Genomic DNA, 17,252 nt, shown 5'->3' on the forward strand with positions numbered 1-17,252 from the left:
GGAATGGAAGCTCATTCGTAAAGCGTCATTGATCATCTACAGTTTTAAGTTTTGTCATAAACGTCGGACTGAACCGTTGTACCTTGCTATTATGGTATCAAAAGGCCAAGACAGTTGTCTTTAACAGCTATGATGTGCATGCACATCTCCAAATGGTGACATATTTATTTGTGCCGAGTTTAACTCGATTCCATTCAGCTGTTTCGGAGAAATTTCGCGGACAAATATTTGGTCTGAAAAAAAAAACCAAACAATATGCCCCCCCACTTCGTTTAAGGAACATAATTTCACTGGAAAAAGGAATGGTTATGGTGAAGCGAAACAAATGCAGCAGGTATGTAACTTTTGCGTGCGCTGTTATGGCATGCTTGTAATGTATTTGGGGAACAGTTCCACTATATTTTATAGTTCCTCGACAATGGTTTATAAGAACCTAATTTAATCCACATAATTTGTCTACATTTTAAATACTAAAATTCACATATAAGAATATTCAGAACTACTACTATCTAATTCAACAGATATTTTTAAGACTGCCCTACCCAACACGCATATAAATTATATGAGCCCAAGAGCCGTTGGAAATGTGCAATACATGTTTCATGTTTTCATTGTAAACAGATTCTAGTAAGACTTGGTTTCAGAAGTAATAAATCTCCAATACTCTTGTTTATCTAACGGTTCAAGTCAGACATGCAAGATGATTAAAATGTATGACCGTGACAATAACCTAAATTCAAAATAGAAAATACTTTCAGAGACCACCGGAATGTCTTCAGCAAGTGTCAACACACTTTTTAGTAAGCCCTTCTGGCCTATGATCATGACATAGACGAATGATTCATGGTAAAAACATGGATATGAACCCTCGTTTAAAAAAATAAACTAGAACAAACTACACTTTTTTATCTGAACTACTCGAATGCAAAAATCACTGTAACGGTTTACAATAAATTTTACTAATGCGTTCCATGACATTTTGTCAATAAAAAGTAATATCGTTTCATGATAATTCATTTGACGTGAAAGTTGAGATTATAAGACCAGAAGTATTTAAAATTAAATGCGAGTACTCAAGACTATCGTTAATACTCGAGCAGTTTATTACTATCGTGTCGATTAGAATGTCATCAAGTCGATTAACGGATACATCTTGACGAAGGAGTAATCAATGGAACCAAGATCCGAGTGGTAATTAAAAGAATATACCTAGTAAAATGACAAGACGGAATATAGACACACACAACAAAGAAAATGAAATAACCAAAATAACACGTACAAAGAAACAAAAGTAAATAAGCAACCTGGACTCCACTAAAACTGAGAGCATTGACCAGGTGCGCCAGTTGGATAAGCCGAGTTGCTCAAATGTCACACCCGGGGAAGACGAAGAAGAGGAAAGGAAAACTGATAAATGAAACACCATAGCGCCCCATGAGTTCATGATGACGACCATAAAACTTCTGTAGTAATTTTTTTTTTTTTTTTTTTTTTTTTAAATTTTGTAGAAACATAACCCTGTTCTAGAAGCCTACTTATAAGAAGTCTAGGATGGTTCAAAAAGTGCGCGTAGTTATGGCAAGCTCTGGCATAACGTATGAGTTGTGATATGAAAACTCCATATGCAAGTGCTGGAGGGATGTTACCACAGAAGAAAAGGAACGTTGATAATACGGAATGAGAAGTCATCGCGTTTGTTGTAAAATTTGGTCATGAGTTTTCCTTTTTCATCGATCTCATAGACTAGGTCAAGATATGAGAACGACTTAATATTGTGTCAATCCCCGAAACTATGATTGTTTAAAGACAATACGTTAACTGAGATCAAAGAATCTGGCAAAACAAATTACAGGTTCCAATGTTGAACGTAAAAACAAGTTTCGATTATTCCTTTGATTTTATAGTTAACAAGGTATGAATTCGAACTAAAACGTACTTTTCATAAAAAGTAGAAGATGGAACTTATGTCCTCTTCATTTAAAGATGCAAGTTTTGTTTATGAAGATTTTTCTTTCAGATAAATTTCAAACTTATAAGTCGATAGTTTGATTTTTTAATCAAAATTAGGACAAAGTAGGCCTAAATTTAATATTTGAACGCAGTCCTAAATTTTGCTCTATTTTCAAGTACCCAATAGAAGTTCTATTTTTATCATAAAACAATTCAGAGCGAAACAAACAAACCACTCACTTTTCAAATTAAAGTTCTCGTGATCTTGCATTGCTATGACTACAGATTCCAGTAAAACATACATTTCCGAAAAATAATATTATTGGTTAGAGCAAAAATCCATTGAATAATGCAACAATCACTGAACTATGGTATGTTCCACCAACTGTGCCAACTTCATTTTCATGCAAGAAGTCAAACAAAATGGCAGCGAGAGACGGCTATGATTTAGATCTTTATGGACTGGACAATGGACAGTTTTATTTTATCCATGTACCGGCATTAGTTTGCATCTTCTTGAGTTTTATATCAGCTATAACAGTCATGATTGTATCGTTCAAGAAAAAGAGTTTTAGGACATTTTTTACATGGACTAAAAGTGAACGTTTTGTTATATATATGGCTTTATGCGACTGTTTGTTTAACATTGCCCATACAATGGACCATATGCACATTGCTATTACAAAAGACCATCCATATCCCCGTGGTATATGTGTCTGGTATGGTTTTATGTTGGCAGTGTTTATCACAGCTCAAACACTGATGGTCAACATTGTAGCAATCAATGCTTTTATGTTGATTTTCTTCCATAAACAGATAAACTTTGGGAAATACGAATGGAGACTACTGACGTACATTTTCGGCGTACCTGCCACTGGAGGAATTATTGGCATTGCCCTTGGACAAATGGGTCCTAACGGATCTTTGTAAGTAATATACATTTATTTATTTATTTGTTTTATGAAAGTGACAAATAAATCATTTAAGTACATCTACAACAAATCGGGTCGTTATTTTTAAACAATGCTTCTAGACTCGAAAATGATTTTAGTAGAGAATCATCGGTGCTAAATGTACGATTCTGATGTACGAATTTGAGTTTAAAGACTTGTAATTTGAAAAATACGGATAATATACTACTGATAATTATGATACCTGATTTGGCTAGATTTTTGTTCATCGTCCATTTTATCATCAATTTCAGTTGTTATTTTGATGGCGTCAAGGGGAAGAATATGAACGTGTTTTTCACAACAGTCCCATTGCTGGCTGTCTTGCTCTTAAACAGTATCTTCTATAGTCTAACATGGTGGCGAATCCGCAAAGAAGCGAAGAGACTGAAAAATGCAGTAGGTGACAACGCAGCATCTATCAAGGCATCTCACAAGGCTGCAAAAACAATGTCTCTCTTTGTAACGGCCTTCTTTATCCAGTGGTGGGCAATGGGCGTTTATGGGGTATGGCAGCTTTTTGCAACAGTTCCTCAAGTGCTTTTCCAAGCTGTCACTACATTTTCAAATTTGGGAGGCGTGCTAAATGGCATTGTGTTTATAATTATCAAGAAGCGACAGAATGCTACAGAACAAGAGTCGAAGTCTACTACAGTGACGACGAAAGCTTGATCTACTATAGTAACTAAGAAACTAAAGTTGTTCTTTTCATTTTTTTTCGCTGATCACGCGTTGTAAACAGAAATATCTTCACGGTAGTTGTAAGAGGTAAATCGAACAATTTCACATTACATCTGCACTGATGATAACAAAGAAACCTATCTGGTATTTGTGATTCCTGTTTTGTTTCATCTATATGTTTTAATTTATCGAAGTTCATTAAATCTATTCAAGTCGATGCTATTTTATTGGTGATCGAATTGTGTATTCTTCTCCCAAAAGTCCTTGTCTGTCTTTTGGTAGGAAACATGTATCTGTCATAATCGATAACAAATAATATTACTTACTTTTAGATTGATTTTTTTTTAGAAATGTTGGATTGTATTTGATTTTCATACATATTGGATTGTTGGTTTCCGACCCGTCACACTGCCAAGCGAGAGAAATCATGAAAATTACGAATAACAACGCTTGAACGTGGAGGAGAATAGCCATGGATAGTAAAATGTACTAAATCGTTAAAACAGCATTTTAGTAAAATTTTTGCCCATTTTATGGATCTTACTCATGACTTTAAGCCCTGTGTTAATAAGCTGCTTATTCAATGTTTAAACTTTGTTGTAGAACTGGCTAAATTAACAACGATTTTCATTAATAAATACACTGCATTCATAAAAGAAAAGGGGTCCAACCTAACAAAAATTTCAAAAGTTTGTATTTATTTCATGTTGTACTTATTTAACTGCATGTGTCATGCAACAAAACGAAATATTCCAGCTCATACTATTGAATGAAATAAATACAATACTAGTACTTGCTCATTTAAAGGACAATATCGTAAAATTGACTACCCTTTGGATTGATATTGCCGTTAACATTGATAATGCCATTATCAACGTTTCTAGCAATATCACTGTCCCTGTATAGGACAGTCAATTTATCATACTCTTCATGAGCAGATATTGTGCGGATTCTTAATCAAGCCCTGTACACCCAGTATTTGAAAAAAAAGAAGTTTTTAAATACGACGGTATAAAATTTGTTCCGCGCACCTTACTATGAGTGGCCGTTCATGTCAAAATAGCGTTATTTTCATCTAGATGTAATTTTCTATCTAGATACTTCTAAAAAGTAAACTATTTAAATACTTCGCATAACTATCTAGATGCTTCATTCAAGTAACTAGATGCTTCTTACAAGTATCTAGATACACAAAAACTCCTCACGAGTATCTAGATGCTTTGCAAAAGCATCTAGATGCTTGTGAGAAGTATCTAGATAGTTGTGAGAAGCATCTAGATTGTTGTGAGAAGCATTTAGATACTTTTTAGAAATATCTAGATAGAAAATTACATCTAGATAAAAATAACGCTATTTTGACATGAACGGCCACTCATACCTTACGTAAGAGAGTAATAAAGGGAACCAAGGTTATAGCGGTAATCAAAAGAATGTAATCCAGGGACAAAGACCAGACATGGAAAACAGACATACACAACAAAGAACATAGAGTAACTAAAATCATACATACAAAGTAACAAAAGCAAACGAGCAACTCGGACTCCACTAATAACTGGGAGCATGGACCAGATGCACCGGTAGGGTAAGCGTCCTCTGCTTTTCTAGAAACACCCGCAGAGTTGCTCATAAAAAGTCAAGTCCGGGGTAGACAAAAAGGAAAGGAAAACTATGACCCGTTGAATAAATCAGTTTTCATGGTGCAGATGGATACATCATAACGATCCATGAGTTCATGATGACGACCATAAAACTTATGTAGTGATGACTTCGATCTAGTAGCAACATAGCCCTGTTCCAGAAGCCTACTTGTTAGAGTTCTAGCGTGATACAAAAAGTCTGCGTAGTTTCGGCAAGCTCTGGCATAACGTATGAGTTGTGATAGGAACACTCCATACGCAGGTGTTGAATGGATGTTGCCACAGATAAGATAACAAAACATATATGTCGGTATTTACAGTTGCGATCACTTCTAACCTCTCTTCGATCCTGTCAAGATTCGCTGTCATAGAACAGTTCTAAACTGTCAGAAAGTGTTCTGACCCGCGACACACATTGTCAGGGTCTGTCATAATTTGTCATGGGTCCTGACACCCTCCTGTCAGGAACTGTTCTAAGTAGAACAGATATGTGGATTAGAAGAGTTCCTGACAGATTCTGACAGTCATTAGCTCGAGAATAGTTCTCTGACTGAATTACATACAATACATGTACGTGATTACGAAAAAAAAAGGCGTAGCACCCGAATCCCGATTTGTACGACGGGAGGGAAGCCTTGTTATGTTTAAACTTGATTTTTTTTTTCAATTTTTTACCCGACTTTTATGTATGGCATGCAGTACCAACAAAAATTATTGCCTGCCGTACTTCCTACGCGCCTGACTTTAAAGAATTTGGACTGAATTCTTTTTGATTGCAGATCTAGACATCGGTATGATACATATTACCTACATATACTGACATTTTAAACAGTTTATACAGAAATTTTGGACCTTTATGGAACTTTAAAGTGTTCACACTCACACAAGTTGAAAGAATGGGACATTTTGAAGAATTTTGACGGAAATATGTTAGTCGTAGTCACCCACATGGTAGTTATATTACAAAAAAAAATAGCATTTTAGTCAATAATTTTAGGCTCTCATGGAAATCAGTAGTGCTCGCACTACTGCATTTTGCAAGAATAAGAATTTTTAAAAGAATTTTGACTCCAACAAATGTGTCACAGCCACCACATAATATTTATATTGAAAAATTGACCATTTTAGTCATCAATTTTAGACCCTCATGGAAATAAAAAGTGCTCACATTCATACATTTTGCAAGAATATGACATTTTTAAAGAACTTTGGCTCAAATTAATGTGTCACAGCCACTATATGATAGTTATATTGAAAAAATAGCATTTTAGTCATTAATTTTAGACCTTCGTAGAAATTAAAAGTGTAGGCACTCATACATATGCTGGAATATGACATTTTTGTAGAATTTCCACAGAAATATATGAAGCACAGTCACCTACATGATAGTTGTATTGAAAAAATAAGCATGTTAGTCAATAGTTTTAGACCCTCATGAAAAATAAAACTGCTAACACTCGTACATTTTGCAGAATTTTTACTGAAATAATGGTGTCACAGTCACTAATATAAAACTAACATTTTAAGTTTCTACCTATAAAACTATGTCGGGAAGTGTTATCACTCAAGTTAATTGCTAAAAGTGGCATTTTGAAGAATTTTGACCGAAATATTTAGTTATCAGTCACCCATTTAATGCAAAATTGTCAATTTTAACATTTTTTTAGAATGATTTGTGACCCTAATGTTGTTAAAAAAGTAGCTTTCACTCCAAAAGTACTTTGTCAATCTTGAACTTCGTGAGAATTACCAAACATCTGAAAGTTGTCTGTTACGACTTTTACACTTAGAACAGAAACGCACAGACCTTTAATTTTGTTATTAATCATTTGATTTAATCAATATCACAGATGATTGACAGAATGTAAAAAAATATATATATGTAAACAATGATAATTTTTAAACGAGTGACTGGGCAGTGATCGACTAAGTTTGGAACATGAACAACGATCGACTGATTGTGGGATGATGATCACGACGAGCTCTTTATACATAATTGGAAGTTCAATGTAAATTTTGAAGTCAAGAGATTTGTTTCCTAATCGGGTTATAATAAGCTAATTTACTTCAGTCACACAGTTTCATTTATTAATCGTGGACTTCCTGTTCTAAATTACGTCACACAGAATAGAAAGATTTTGTGTCAGGAACTGTCCAGGGTATGACAGTTTAGAACAGCTTTTCGTATTTTCTTTGTCATGATCCAGGACAGTTCCTGTCAGAATCTGTCAGGGAATAGGTCAAAATGTGTCCTGACCCAGGACAACCTCTGTCAGACCCTGTCAGGATCTGTCAGGATTTCTGTTCTATCTGCTGTCGTAGAACAGAAATCCTGAACGATTCTGACAGAATTTAAGAGAGGTTAGAAGTGATCGGAACTGTATATAGTAATTTATAAAAAAATAAATAAAAATTGTGAAATTTTGAGAAATCCCGTGTGCATCCTTACTAGTGTTTATGACTATATTGCAGTATGATACGTGAGCACAGTTTTTTACTGAATAATGAAACAGTATACAACTTCTATCAAAATCGCCCACACTTCTTTCCAATGTTAATTAAAACCAAGGATGGGAGATTTTTTTTATATTAAATCCACTGAATAAATCGGACTTAGGCTATAATAACTAGTTTAAATGTGTCGTGAAATCTAGTTATCATGGAAAATAAACAAATATATGGTTGAATGTTGTTCTTTTTTACTTCGCCAGGCAACATGTTGTTGAGTAGTAAGCATTATTTACAGTAATATTACATAACAGGCAACGCAGTTATTATTTTTAAGCCAAAATCTAAGAATGAAATAAGAATGACAAACCAAAGAATCAATTATCGACAAGGACGACGTTTAGAAAAAAAGTATAAATCTTGACGTAACAATAATAATGAAAGCAAACACCAAAAATTATAAATCCTTGAGCAATAGCCTTAACCCATTCCGCCCAACTCCTCTAGAAAATCAGCATACACACATATACACACAGTCCATTCTACTTATAAACGCACACCATGTAGTTCATGGTACTGACTATGAGACCTGCCCCTTGCGTTCGTACAAGAATCAACTCTTCGAAAATTATCACGTTATTTCTACTTTCTATTTTATTATGGGGCGTGTAATTAATGGGCAATTCAAAAGTTTTCTAAACTTAAGCTTCAATGTACTAATGAAAAAAAAACAGGCAACATACAACACCTGCCAAAATACATATACACGCCCAGAAAAACTAATTTTCATATATGTACTTTTTAAAATCTTTTATATTATATTGTCTGTATTTTTTGAGTTGTCCTCAAAGTTCCCGGAATTGTCTTGTACTTTGGTGTTCAAGATATTGCCTTGTACTTCGGTGTTCAAGGTGTTGTCTTGTACAATGATGTTCAAGGTATTGTCTTGTACATTGGTGTTCCCAGTAGTGTCTTGTCTTTTGGTGTTCCCGGTATTGTCTTGTACTTTGGTGTTCAAGATATTGTCTTGTATTTCGGTGTTCAAGGTATTGTGTTGTACATTGGTATTCAAGGCATTGTCTTGTACACTGGTGTTCCTGGTGTCGTCTTGTACTTTGATGTTTCTGGTATTGTCTTTTATTTCGGTGTTTATGGTATTGTCTTGTCCTTTGGTGTTCCCGGTATTGGCTTGTACACTTTGGTGTTCAAGATATTGTCTTGTATTTCGGTGTTCAAGGTAATGTGTTGTACATTGGTTTTCAAGGTATTGTCATGTACATTGGTGTTCCTGGTATCGTCTTGTACTTTGATGTTTCTGATATTGTCTTGTAGTTCGGTGTTTAAGGTATTGTCTGGTCCTTTGGTGTTCCCAGTATTGTTTTGTCTTATGGTGTTCCCGGTATTGTCTTGTACATTGGTGTTTCTGGTATTGTCTTGTATTTCGGCGTTTAAGGTATTGTCTCGTCCTTTGGTGTTCCCGGTATTGTCTTGTACACTTTGGTGTTCAAGATATTGTCTTGTATTTCGGTATTGTGCTGTACATTTGGTATTCAAGGTATTGTCTTGTCCATTGGTATTCAAAGTATTGTCTTGTCCATTGGTATTTAAGTTATTGTATTGTCCTTTGGTGCTCCCAATATTGTCTTGTCCTTAGGTGTTTCCGGTATTGTCTTGTACTTTGGTGTTCAAGATTTTGTCTTGTACTTTGGTGTTTCCATTATTGTCTTTTTTCTTTGGGGTTCCCGGCATAGTCTTGTACTTTGATGTTCCCGATATTGTCATGTCAAAAATATTTTTCTCTTCTGTACATTCGGTATTGCGACTTCTCTGCCGCATTGTAAACCAAACCGCTTCCGAATGTCCCTTGATAAGAAAAGAAACAAATAATTCTACTGTTTATATGCCAAAATTCATTATTTACTCTACACATGCATGAATGTGAGTAAAATATGTATATCAAAGATGGTGTGCTTAGTATTTCCATAATATATATGTTGAACCATAGGTGTATCTAGGGGAGGATAGTCCCGGCCCCTTTTATAAATATCCCATTTTTAAATTAAAACATTGAAAAGTACTGAAAAAAAAACATAGTTCAATGAATTACCCGCTACTGTGAACTTTTCAGTTAATGGAATAGCGCAAACAGTTTTCTTTTATCCCTGCAATAAAACAAATAAATGTTTTATAGTCCTCGAGTCGCATGTAAGAAATGGATAAAAATACAACAAAAAATCCGTTTTACTGGAAATTTCATATGAGTATAAAGCTTACTTACCATTTAATTGTAGTCACAGGTTGTTTTATTCTTCTGAAACATTTGAAGAAAAAAGTTACGTATTATGGGAGCTTTATTCATGAAAAACACAGTCCTGAAATGAGAAAAAAAGGTGCCTTCCTTGTAGGTGTTTCTAAAACGCACATCTCTCAGAGCAACAATGCATTTTTTTCTAAAAAAGAGCTATATTTATAAGATTTTTTTTTTCACAGCCACGATGGTACTTATCTGAAGTGGCAGCTCATTGTGAATTTTGACTTTTTTATATCCCTGTGTCATATTTTTTGTTGTTGAATTCATAGTCACTTACTGGCATCTTTTTATTAAATGTTTAATTTCGGTAAATACGCCTTATCAATTACTCCTTTTGACATGTTCGAGTTGCTCATTTACTTTTGTTACATTGTATTATTTTGGTTATTTTATGTTCTTTGTCTGTTTGTGCATACAAAATTATTGTAAAAGATAGTTCATATCTCGCCAGTATATATAACAATACATTTCATACATCCCAAGATATTTACGAGATCTAAGACTTGACTCGATTGCGATACTTTATGACGCAATGAAATTCTCAGAAATTTGAAGTGACCACACTGTACTATCCGAACAGGTCTATGAAAATGCAGTTGGATGATACGTATTATCAAAGCCCCTGATCTCTTTACACATGCAGTGATATTATAACGTATACAAGCACGAGTTGTGAGAGAGGGGGCAATAAAACCTAATCAGTAAAAGGGCAATTAATTCCGAGTACACATGATTACCAATTTAGGTAAATATAACCAAAAAAATCCAAACAACACAAATAAAACATGTATTCTTGCATGTTTCATGCTATATTTGGATATTTGGATCGTAATGGTCTGTAATTTGAAGTGGCCTACTTTATGGTTTTGAACATGATAAGGAAGTTCAATGATCAAGATAATAATCATATCAAGTACTAAATGAAAAGCTATGATTGGTAGATAGTCTGTAACAAGGTTAAATGATGTACATTCGCCGTATAGACAATTATAGTCAAAAATATATATTTGGTGAAATTTTCAAGTCAATAATCTTGAACATTCTGAGTGAAAAAAATTTCAAATTGAGTAGTAAATAAAAACATGTACTTTTTTATATGCATATTATAATTGATTTTTTCGTATTTTTTCTAAATCATTTTTTGTGTCTCTTCAAGCATGAAGTCGCATATTTTCATTTTATGTCATTTAATCACTATGGCAATTGTTTTATTAAGTTTTATTGTAATATGGTAGTTTTTTGGTAAGGTTACACACCCCTAATTCAACCAATATGAAAAACACAAGTGCACTAAAATTTGTGTAGGACTATTTTTGTACATTCGAAAAGTACAAAAATAGTCCTACACAAATTTGTAGGCCTTATCGTTATTTCTGTTTATCATAGTTTTCAAGATATTGGCTGAGAACTTTATAAACATAATTTTTCACCTTTCAAGGGCAAAAACTCGAACAAGGAGTCACCTGACAACCTTGACCCAATGCAGACTTTTGTAAGCCTTATAATGAAGATCATTACCGCAATTGATAGAATTCGGCTATACCTGTCGGTATTGGAGATATATGCGAAAAAAATTCCGTCTGACTTCTTTGTTCTATTTTTAGTCATGGCAGCCATGTTTTTTCGACGGATCAAAAATCCCCACATCAGTTCTATACCGAATAAATTAAGGAACATTCATACCAAGCTTGTTCTGATTGGTATAGTAGTTTCAGATAAGAAGATTTTTGAAAGAAATAGCATTGAAATGGGGGAAAACGTCGAAAAAGGGCAATAACTCCAACATGGCTTAACAGATCAAATCAAAAACTTGACAAGAGATAGATCTCATCATGCTGAACAATTTTACCTATGTCAGAATTTGGCTAAACCTAATGGTTTCGGAGATATCTGCGAAAAACTTCTGTCTGACGCCTAAGTTCTATTTTTATTAACAGCGGCCATGTTTTTTCGAAGGATCAAAAATCCCTATATCAGTTCTATGCAGATTACCCTAAGGAACATTCATACCAAGTTTGGTTTGGTTTAGTCCTGCAGTTTCACAGAAGAACAGTTTTGAAAAATTGTTAACGAGGACGACGGACGCAAAGTGATGGCAATAGCTCACATGGCACATGGCCAGGTTAGGGAAAAGGCGCACATCAAATCTGCACAAGTGAACCTTTTCTAGCAGAGAATCATTCTTTGTATATATATATAATACGGCTGTATTTGGTGGAACATCATTCTACTTTCAAATGTCGTACAAACGTACTGTGGTCAAAATAAGTTACATTTTGCGTTTTGTGAGGACATCCTGTTTTTTTTTTACCACAAATACAGGCAATTCAAAAAGAAAATTATATTAATGATCCCAGTGTCTTTCACAGTAAGCATTAAGGATTACATGAAGTTGTAATTTTGAATGAAATATTGTCATGTTGAAATACTAACGTAGTTTTACGGACCGTAGCTTTTTTTGCTAATTTTTAATTAAATTTTTACCAATTATAATGATTGATTGATTGATTATTGGGGTTTAACGCCCAAGCAGCAATATTTCAGCTATGTTGAGACGATGAACATGAAATGGACGATAAAATGAACATGAAACGATGATGATGAAATGAAAAAGGGATGGGACAAAAGGATAATAGGGTCGAAAAATTTTGATTGCCACTAGAAAAAAGGAGGGATGGGTAGGGTCGGGCAATTTAGCCTACTGTGGCGAAGCGCAAAGGTTCCTACTCCTATCGAATACCACAGAAGGGTTCTTTAACGTGCAAGGAACGTGGCATCTTTCCCAACACAGTGCACCACTATGGTTTGCGGTCAGGTTTTCCGTATTACAGCCTGACAACCCCATCATGTAACATGCCAGGGGTACCCCATTCCACCACCTGGGGCACACAACCCAGTTGCTCTGTGGGCAGAGCGCCCTAGCCCCCGGCTCTGTTTTTGACCACTATTTAGTCGCCTTTCACGACACGCTTAGCGCTGCTGTGGGCCTATTCTTTTGACACCCGGACCTGCACGGGGCACTAATTATAATTAAACTCGTGCATGTTTATCCACCACAGGTGTTTAAAAGTACAGAATTTGCAACCAGGTACCTTCTGAATAAAGTCTCGATTTTGTCTAATGATGATTTTTTATTGGTAACAAGTATGGACGCAGATTGGTATTGCCCGAGGGGCAAGTATGAACGCAGACTGGTATTGCCCGAAGAGCAGATTTGAACATACAGTGTACATACATTTTGTCTTGAACGTGTTTGCATTGTCTAGAAAACTCCTCCATTTATTGTTATCAATAATTGAATTATACACATGTTGATAAATATCCATTAACATATGTTACTAAATATCTACTGGTATCAATGAATGGGGAATTAACTCAACAATGGCTTGCCATAACCGTAAGAAAAGTCATATACATATTACAATGTTTCTTTCTTGAAGGTGTACTTTCATGTGTTTGCCCATTTCACTTTATGTAGGTTAGCTCGGTAAAGTTTGTTGCTCTAATTCTGGGCTCTCAGTTTTTTTTCTAGATTAACAGAAACCAACAGTGCGATATCTATCAGTTACATGGATGGCCCTATTTTTTAAATGGCTGGGGCCATGACTCCAAATTAAATATGAGCCTTCCTAGAGTAGTTATAATATAAATTTCATAAAAAAAATTCGTAACAATTGATCAACCATAACTAAAGTCATGGCGCGAAAACCAAGTGATATGGACAACGACGACACGGACATCGCAGTCAGCACCATACCAATTTTTTTTACGCTGACACTATTATATTAAATATATACATATATACATATATATCGGCAGATTCCGGGTTTGGACATGCTCCATTTCCAATTTCCTAAAAAGCATGTCAATTACTATTCCTTAGGACGAAATTAGTGCTGTGTGATTTGCTAAGAATTTACATCTATAAGTTCTTTGCATTTACATCCATCCTAATTAAAACTGTTCTCTAGCAAAAGAGAATAAAACTGCATAATGGAAAATTTTCTCAATTAAAGTCATGTACTCAACAGAAAACATTCGAAATTCTTTAGAAACAAAATTACAATGCCGGTATACGAAGGACTATACGGCTAACTCCGTCGATACTGGCTAGCAGCTAATGCTTCAAAATCGATATTTCAACTAAATCTTGTATAAAACAATTTCATCAACTTCTAAATACTTATATACATTTGTAGCCTGAAAAATATTTCCTTGGACAAAAACTGTATACTACAGTACTTGTTTTGGGTAGGGTTGGGCAATTTAGCCTACTGTGGCGGAGCGCAAAGGTTCCTACTCCTATCGAATACCACTGAAGGGTTCTTTAACGTGCAAGGAACGTGGCATCTTTCCCAACACGGTGCACCACTGTGGTTTGCGGTCAGGTTTTCCGTATTATAGCCTGACAACCCCATCATGTAACATGCTAGGGGTACCCCATTCCACCACCTGGTGCACACATCCCAGTTGCTCTGTGGGCAGAGCGCCTAGCCCCCGGCTAGGTTCCTGAGCACTATTTAGTCGCTTTTAACGACAAGCTTAGTGCTGCTGCAGCCCTATTCTTTTGATACCTGCACGGTTTCAAAATTTAAATAAAAATGAAAATAAATCTCTTCCTTCCGACTCTACAAAATTTTAGAATGGTGATCGGAAACATAACGTTATTTTTTGCACTGGAAAGTTGATTTTATCCCAAATAGTATTTCGCTGGGTCAAAGATTCGGCCAATGCTGTAGGCTATACAGCGTGCAGATCACTAGTTGGATCTCTAGGTCACAGATCGACATTAAATCACGTGTGATGCTTTTAATGAATTTAATGAATGAACTTGGTCACACTACAGCTTATTTCCCGAAATACACCATGACCCAAAAATACGGATATGACCATGCCTGGGTACTGTGTAAACGCTTTGATGCTTTGCACCGTCCGTGAGGGATCTAAATGATAGCCAATGACTTTAAGAAACCCCTCAGTCCGTCACGTATCACAAATACCACATATAAGTGCAAACCGGGTCTAACAATATTGAGTATATATTTTAGCAGGAAAACGACAATTAAACTAAGTACAGGAGCACTCATTCAATGGTCAGCGTCACTCATACCGTGGAGTTGATTGGCTAACACTGTGTTACGAAAGATTTTGGGGAATTTTAGTGGTTTATATTTGAAAAGACAGTCAAATTATTTTCTCGAATCCCGGTGTCCTAGCTTTATAACGGACGAAATGAAGGTTGTAACGGAAAGTGCTATCAACTTTATTGTTATAGTGTTATGTAACAAAAAGGTCAATATCGGTGAAACATGCTACCTCATAAATGCGGAATTTTCGTGCTCCGTGTATAGTCTACCACATATTGTGGCCATCCAATTGTCAAAATTCTATCGGAAAGCCCAAGGCCACCTATTGGTCTTCAATGAACGATGAGTAAATCCTCACACCACAAGGCGGGCTACAGCTGGTCCCAAAACATCATTATACGCAGGTACAGAGAAAGAGTTGGCCCTATATACTCAAGTAACATGAAAATAAATTAAAGGTAGAAAAGAAACAAGACAAACAGACGTCAGAAATTCCTGACTTGGGACGGGCGAAAAATTACAAGGGGCTAAAGAACTTGGGAGAGATTACACCCTCTCTTAAAATCTGGCAACTTTGGAAAAAAAATACACAATTAAAACACCTAAAAATCAGTTCAAAAAGGCCTGAGTCTCTTTTTACAACGAAAATAAAGAAACTGAATATAAATTACACAAATGTACTAACTAAGGACTACTAACAGTCAATTGACATGCCAGCTCCAGACCAGTTTAAACCTACATAAATTTATATCCCTGTCGTATGTAAAAGCAATCCAAATTCTGTCCATACTGGGTTGAAAATCACGGTACATCTTGAGTCACACAATAACGACACACTCCATGTCATGCCAAAAACTGCTTTAAAAGATAGTGTTTTAATTTATACGTAAAAACCTTATGAGCGAATCAATGTTGATACAAAACAAATGCTTCCTTAACGATTTGACAACAATATCATAAAAGTCTACATTTCGCGAAACGTGGGGCAAGTCACCTCCCGTACACGCATTGCCTCGAAACCTAAAAACTTACACGTGGCACATTAATTTTACTCTAATAACCAGATTACACCCAAATCTGAGCATTTTGCAGTTTTGATGCCAAAGTCAATCTCCATGGTAACAGCGATTTTCACGTGGCCTTGAAATTTCAAAATTTAGATTCAGCATGTCATTTTCAACCTAGAAACCAAATTGCATCCAAATCCGAGCATTTTAAAACTCTAGCGGAAAAAATTGGTTGTCATGGTAACGGTGATTTTCGCTTCTTGAAATGTCAAAATTCAAACTCAGCATGTCATATTCACCCTATAAACCAAATTGCCCGATCTTATCCATCCCCCCTTTTTCCAGTGGCAATCAAAATTTGTCGACCCTATTATCCTTGTGATCCTTTTTTTTCATTTCATGTTCATTATATCATCCATTTCATGTTCATTGTCTGAATATAGCTGAGATATTGCTGCTCGGACGTTAAACCCCAACAAACAAACAAACAAACAATAAACCAAATTTCATCCAAATGTGAGCATTTTGAAATTTCGCGAGAAAATCGGTTTCCATGGCAACGGGCGACATAGCGTTTCCATTTTTTTTGCATAATCTTGTTTGTAATAATATCAAGCTGTACCATTGTACCAAGTTTTAAGTTCCTAGGCACCTAGGTTTCTGAGATATTGCAATGTCCTATATTTCGACCTTTTTCCCCTTATTTGGCTGTCATTTCAAAATGGCCGCCTTTTTCGGAGTTTTGAAAATTTTAGGTACAACTTCAATTGGTGCCGGATATGTCAAACTCCATGCAGCGGCAGTCATTTGTTCCCTCTCTTACTGACCGCTGCAAACAGGCCTTTCGAAATTCTCGGACATTATTCAATTCAAACCGGTTGACATTCGTAAAATCAACTTTTCCCAACTTTGCAAGATTCTTGCATTTTCTGAGAGGGCTGGCTGTAGAGTTAATTTTGAAAGTCAGACGCTGTTTCGGAACTTACAGATATGTGTGCAAAGTTTCATAAGAATCGGCTAAACGGTTTCTGAGAATATCTCCGGAAAAGTTCGTTGATAGGAAGAAAGAAGAAGACGGAAAAATAATAATAACTATATCCCTTACGAATGAGCCTATTCATCGGTTTAGTTAACTTATTGGGTGAGTACCGAGCTTTCCGTGAAATTCGAAACATTGTTAC

General features: G+C 35.5%; 1 protein-coding gene across 1 annotated transcript; it reads left to right on the top strand.

The window, feature by feature from the left end:
• Window positions 1-169: 169 nt before the first annotated feature.
• On the top strand, window positions 170-3,798 carry LOC148623823 (uncharacterized). Its single transcript, XM_088571149.1, has 3 exons — window positions 170-334; window positions 2,767-2,876; window positions 3,155-3,798. Exons 1-3 carry the CDS (start codon window positions 326-328, stop codon window positions 3,570-3,572), a joined length of 537 nt encoding a protein of 178 aa, XP_088427275.1. The 5' UTR covers window positions 170-325; the 3' UTR covers window positions 3,573-3,798.
• The last annotated feature ends 13,454 nt before the right edge of the window (window positions 3,799-17,252 follow it).

This window comes from Perna viridis, chromosome 2 (genome assembly GCF_037379345.1).
Source record: "Perna viridis isolate PV_CMFRI_1.1 ecotype Kerala chromosome 2, ASM3737934v1, whole genome shotgun sequence".
Classification (NCBI taxonomy): domain Eukaryota; kingdom Metazoa; phylum Mollusca; class Bivalvia; order Mytilida; family Mytilidae; genus Perna; species Perna viridis.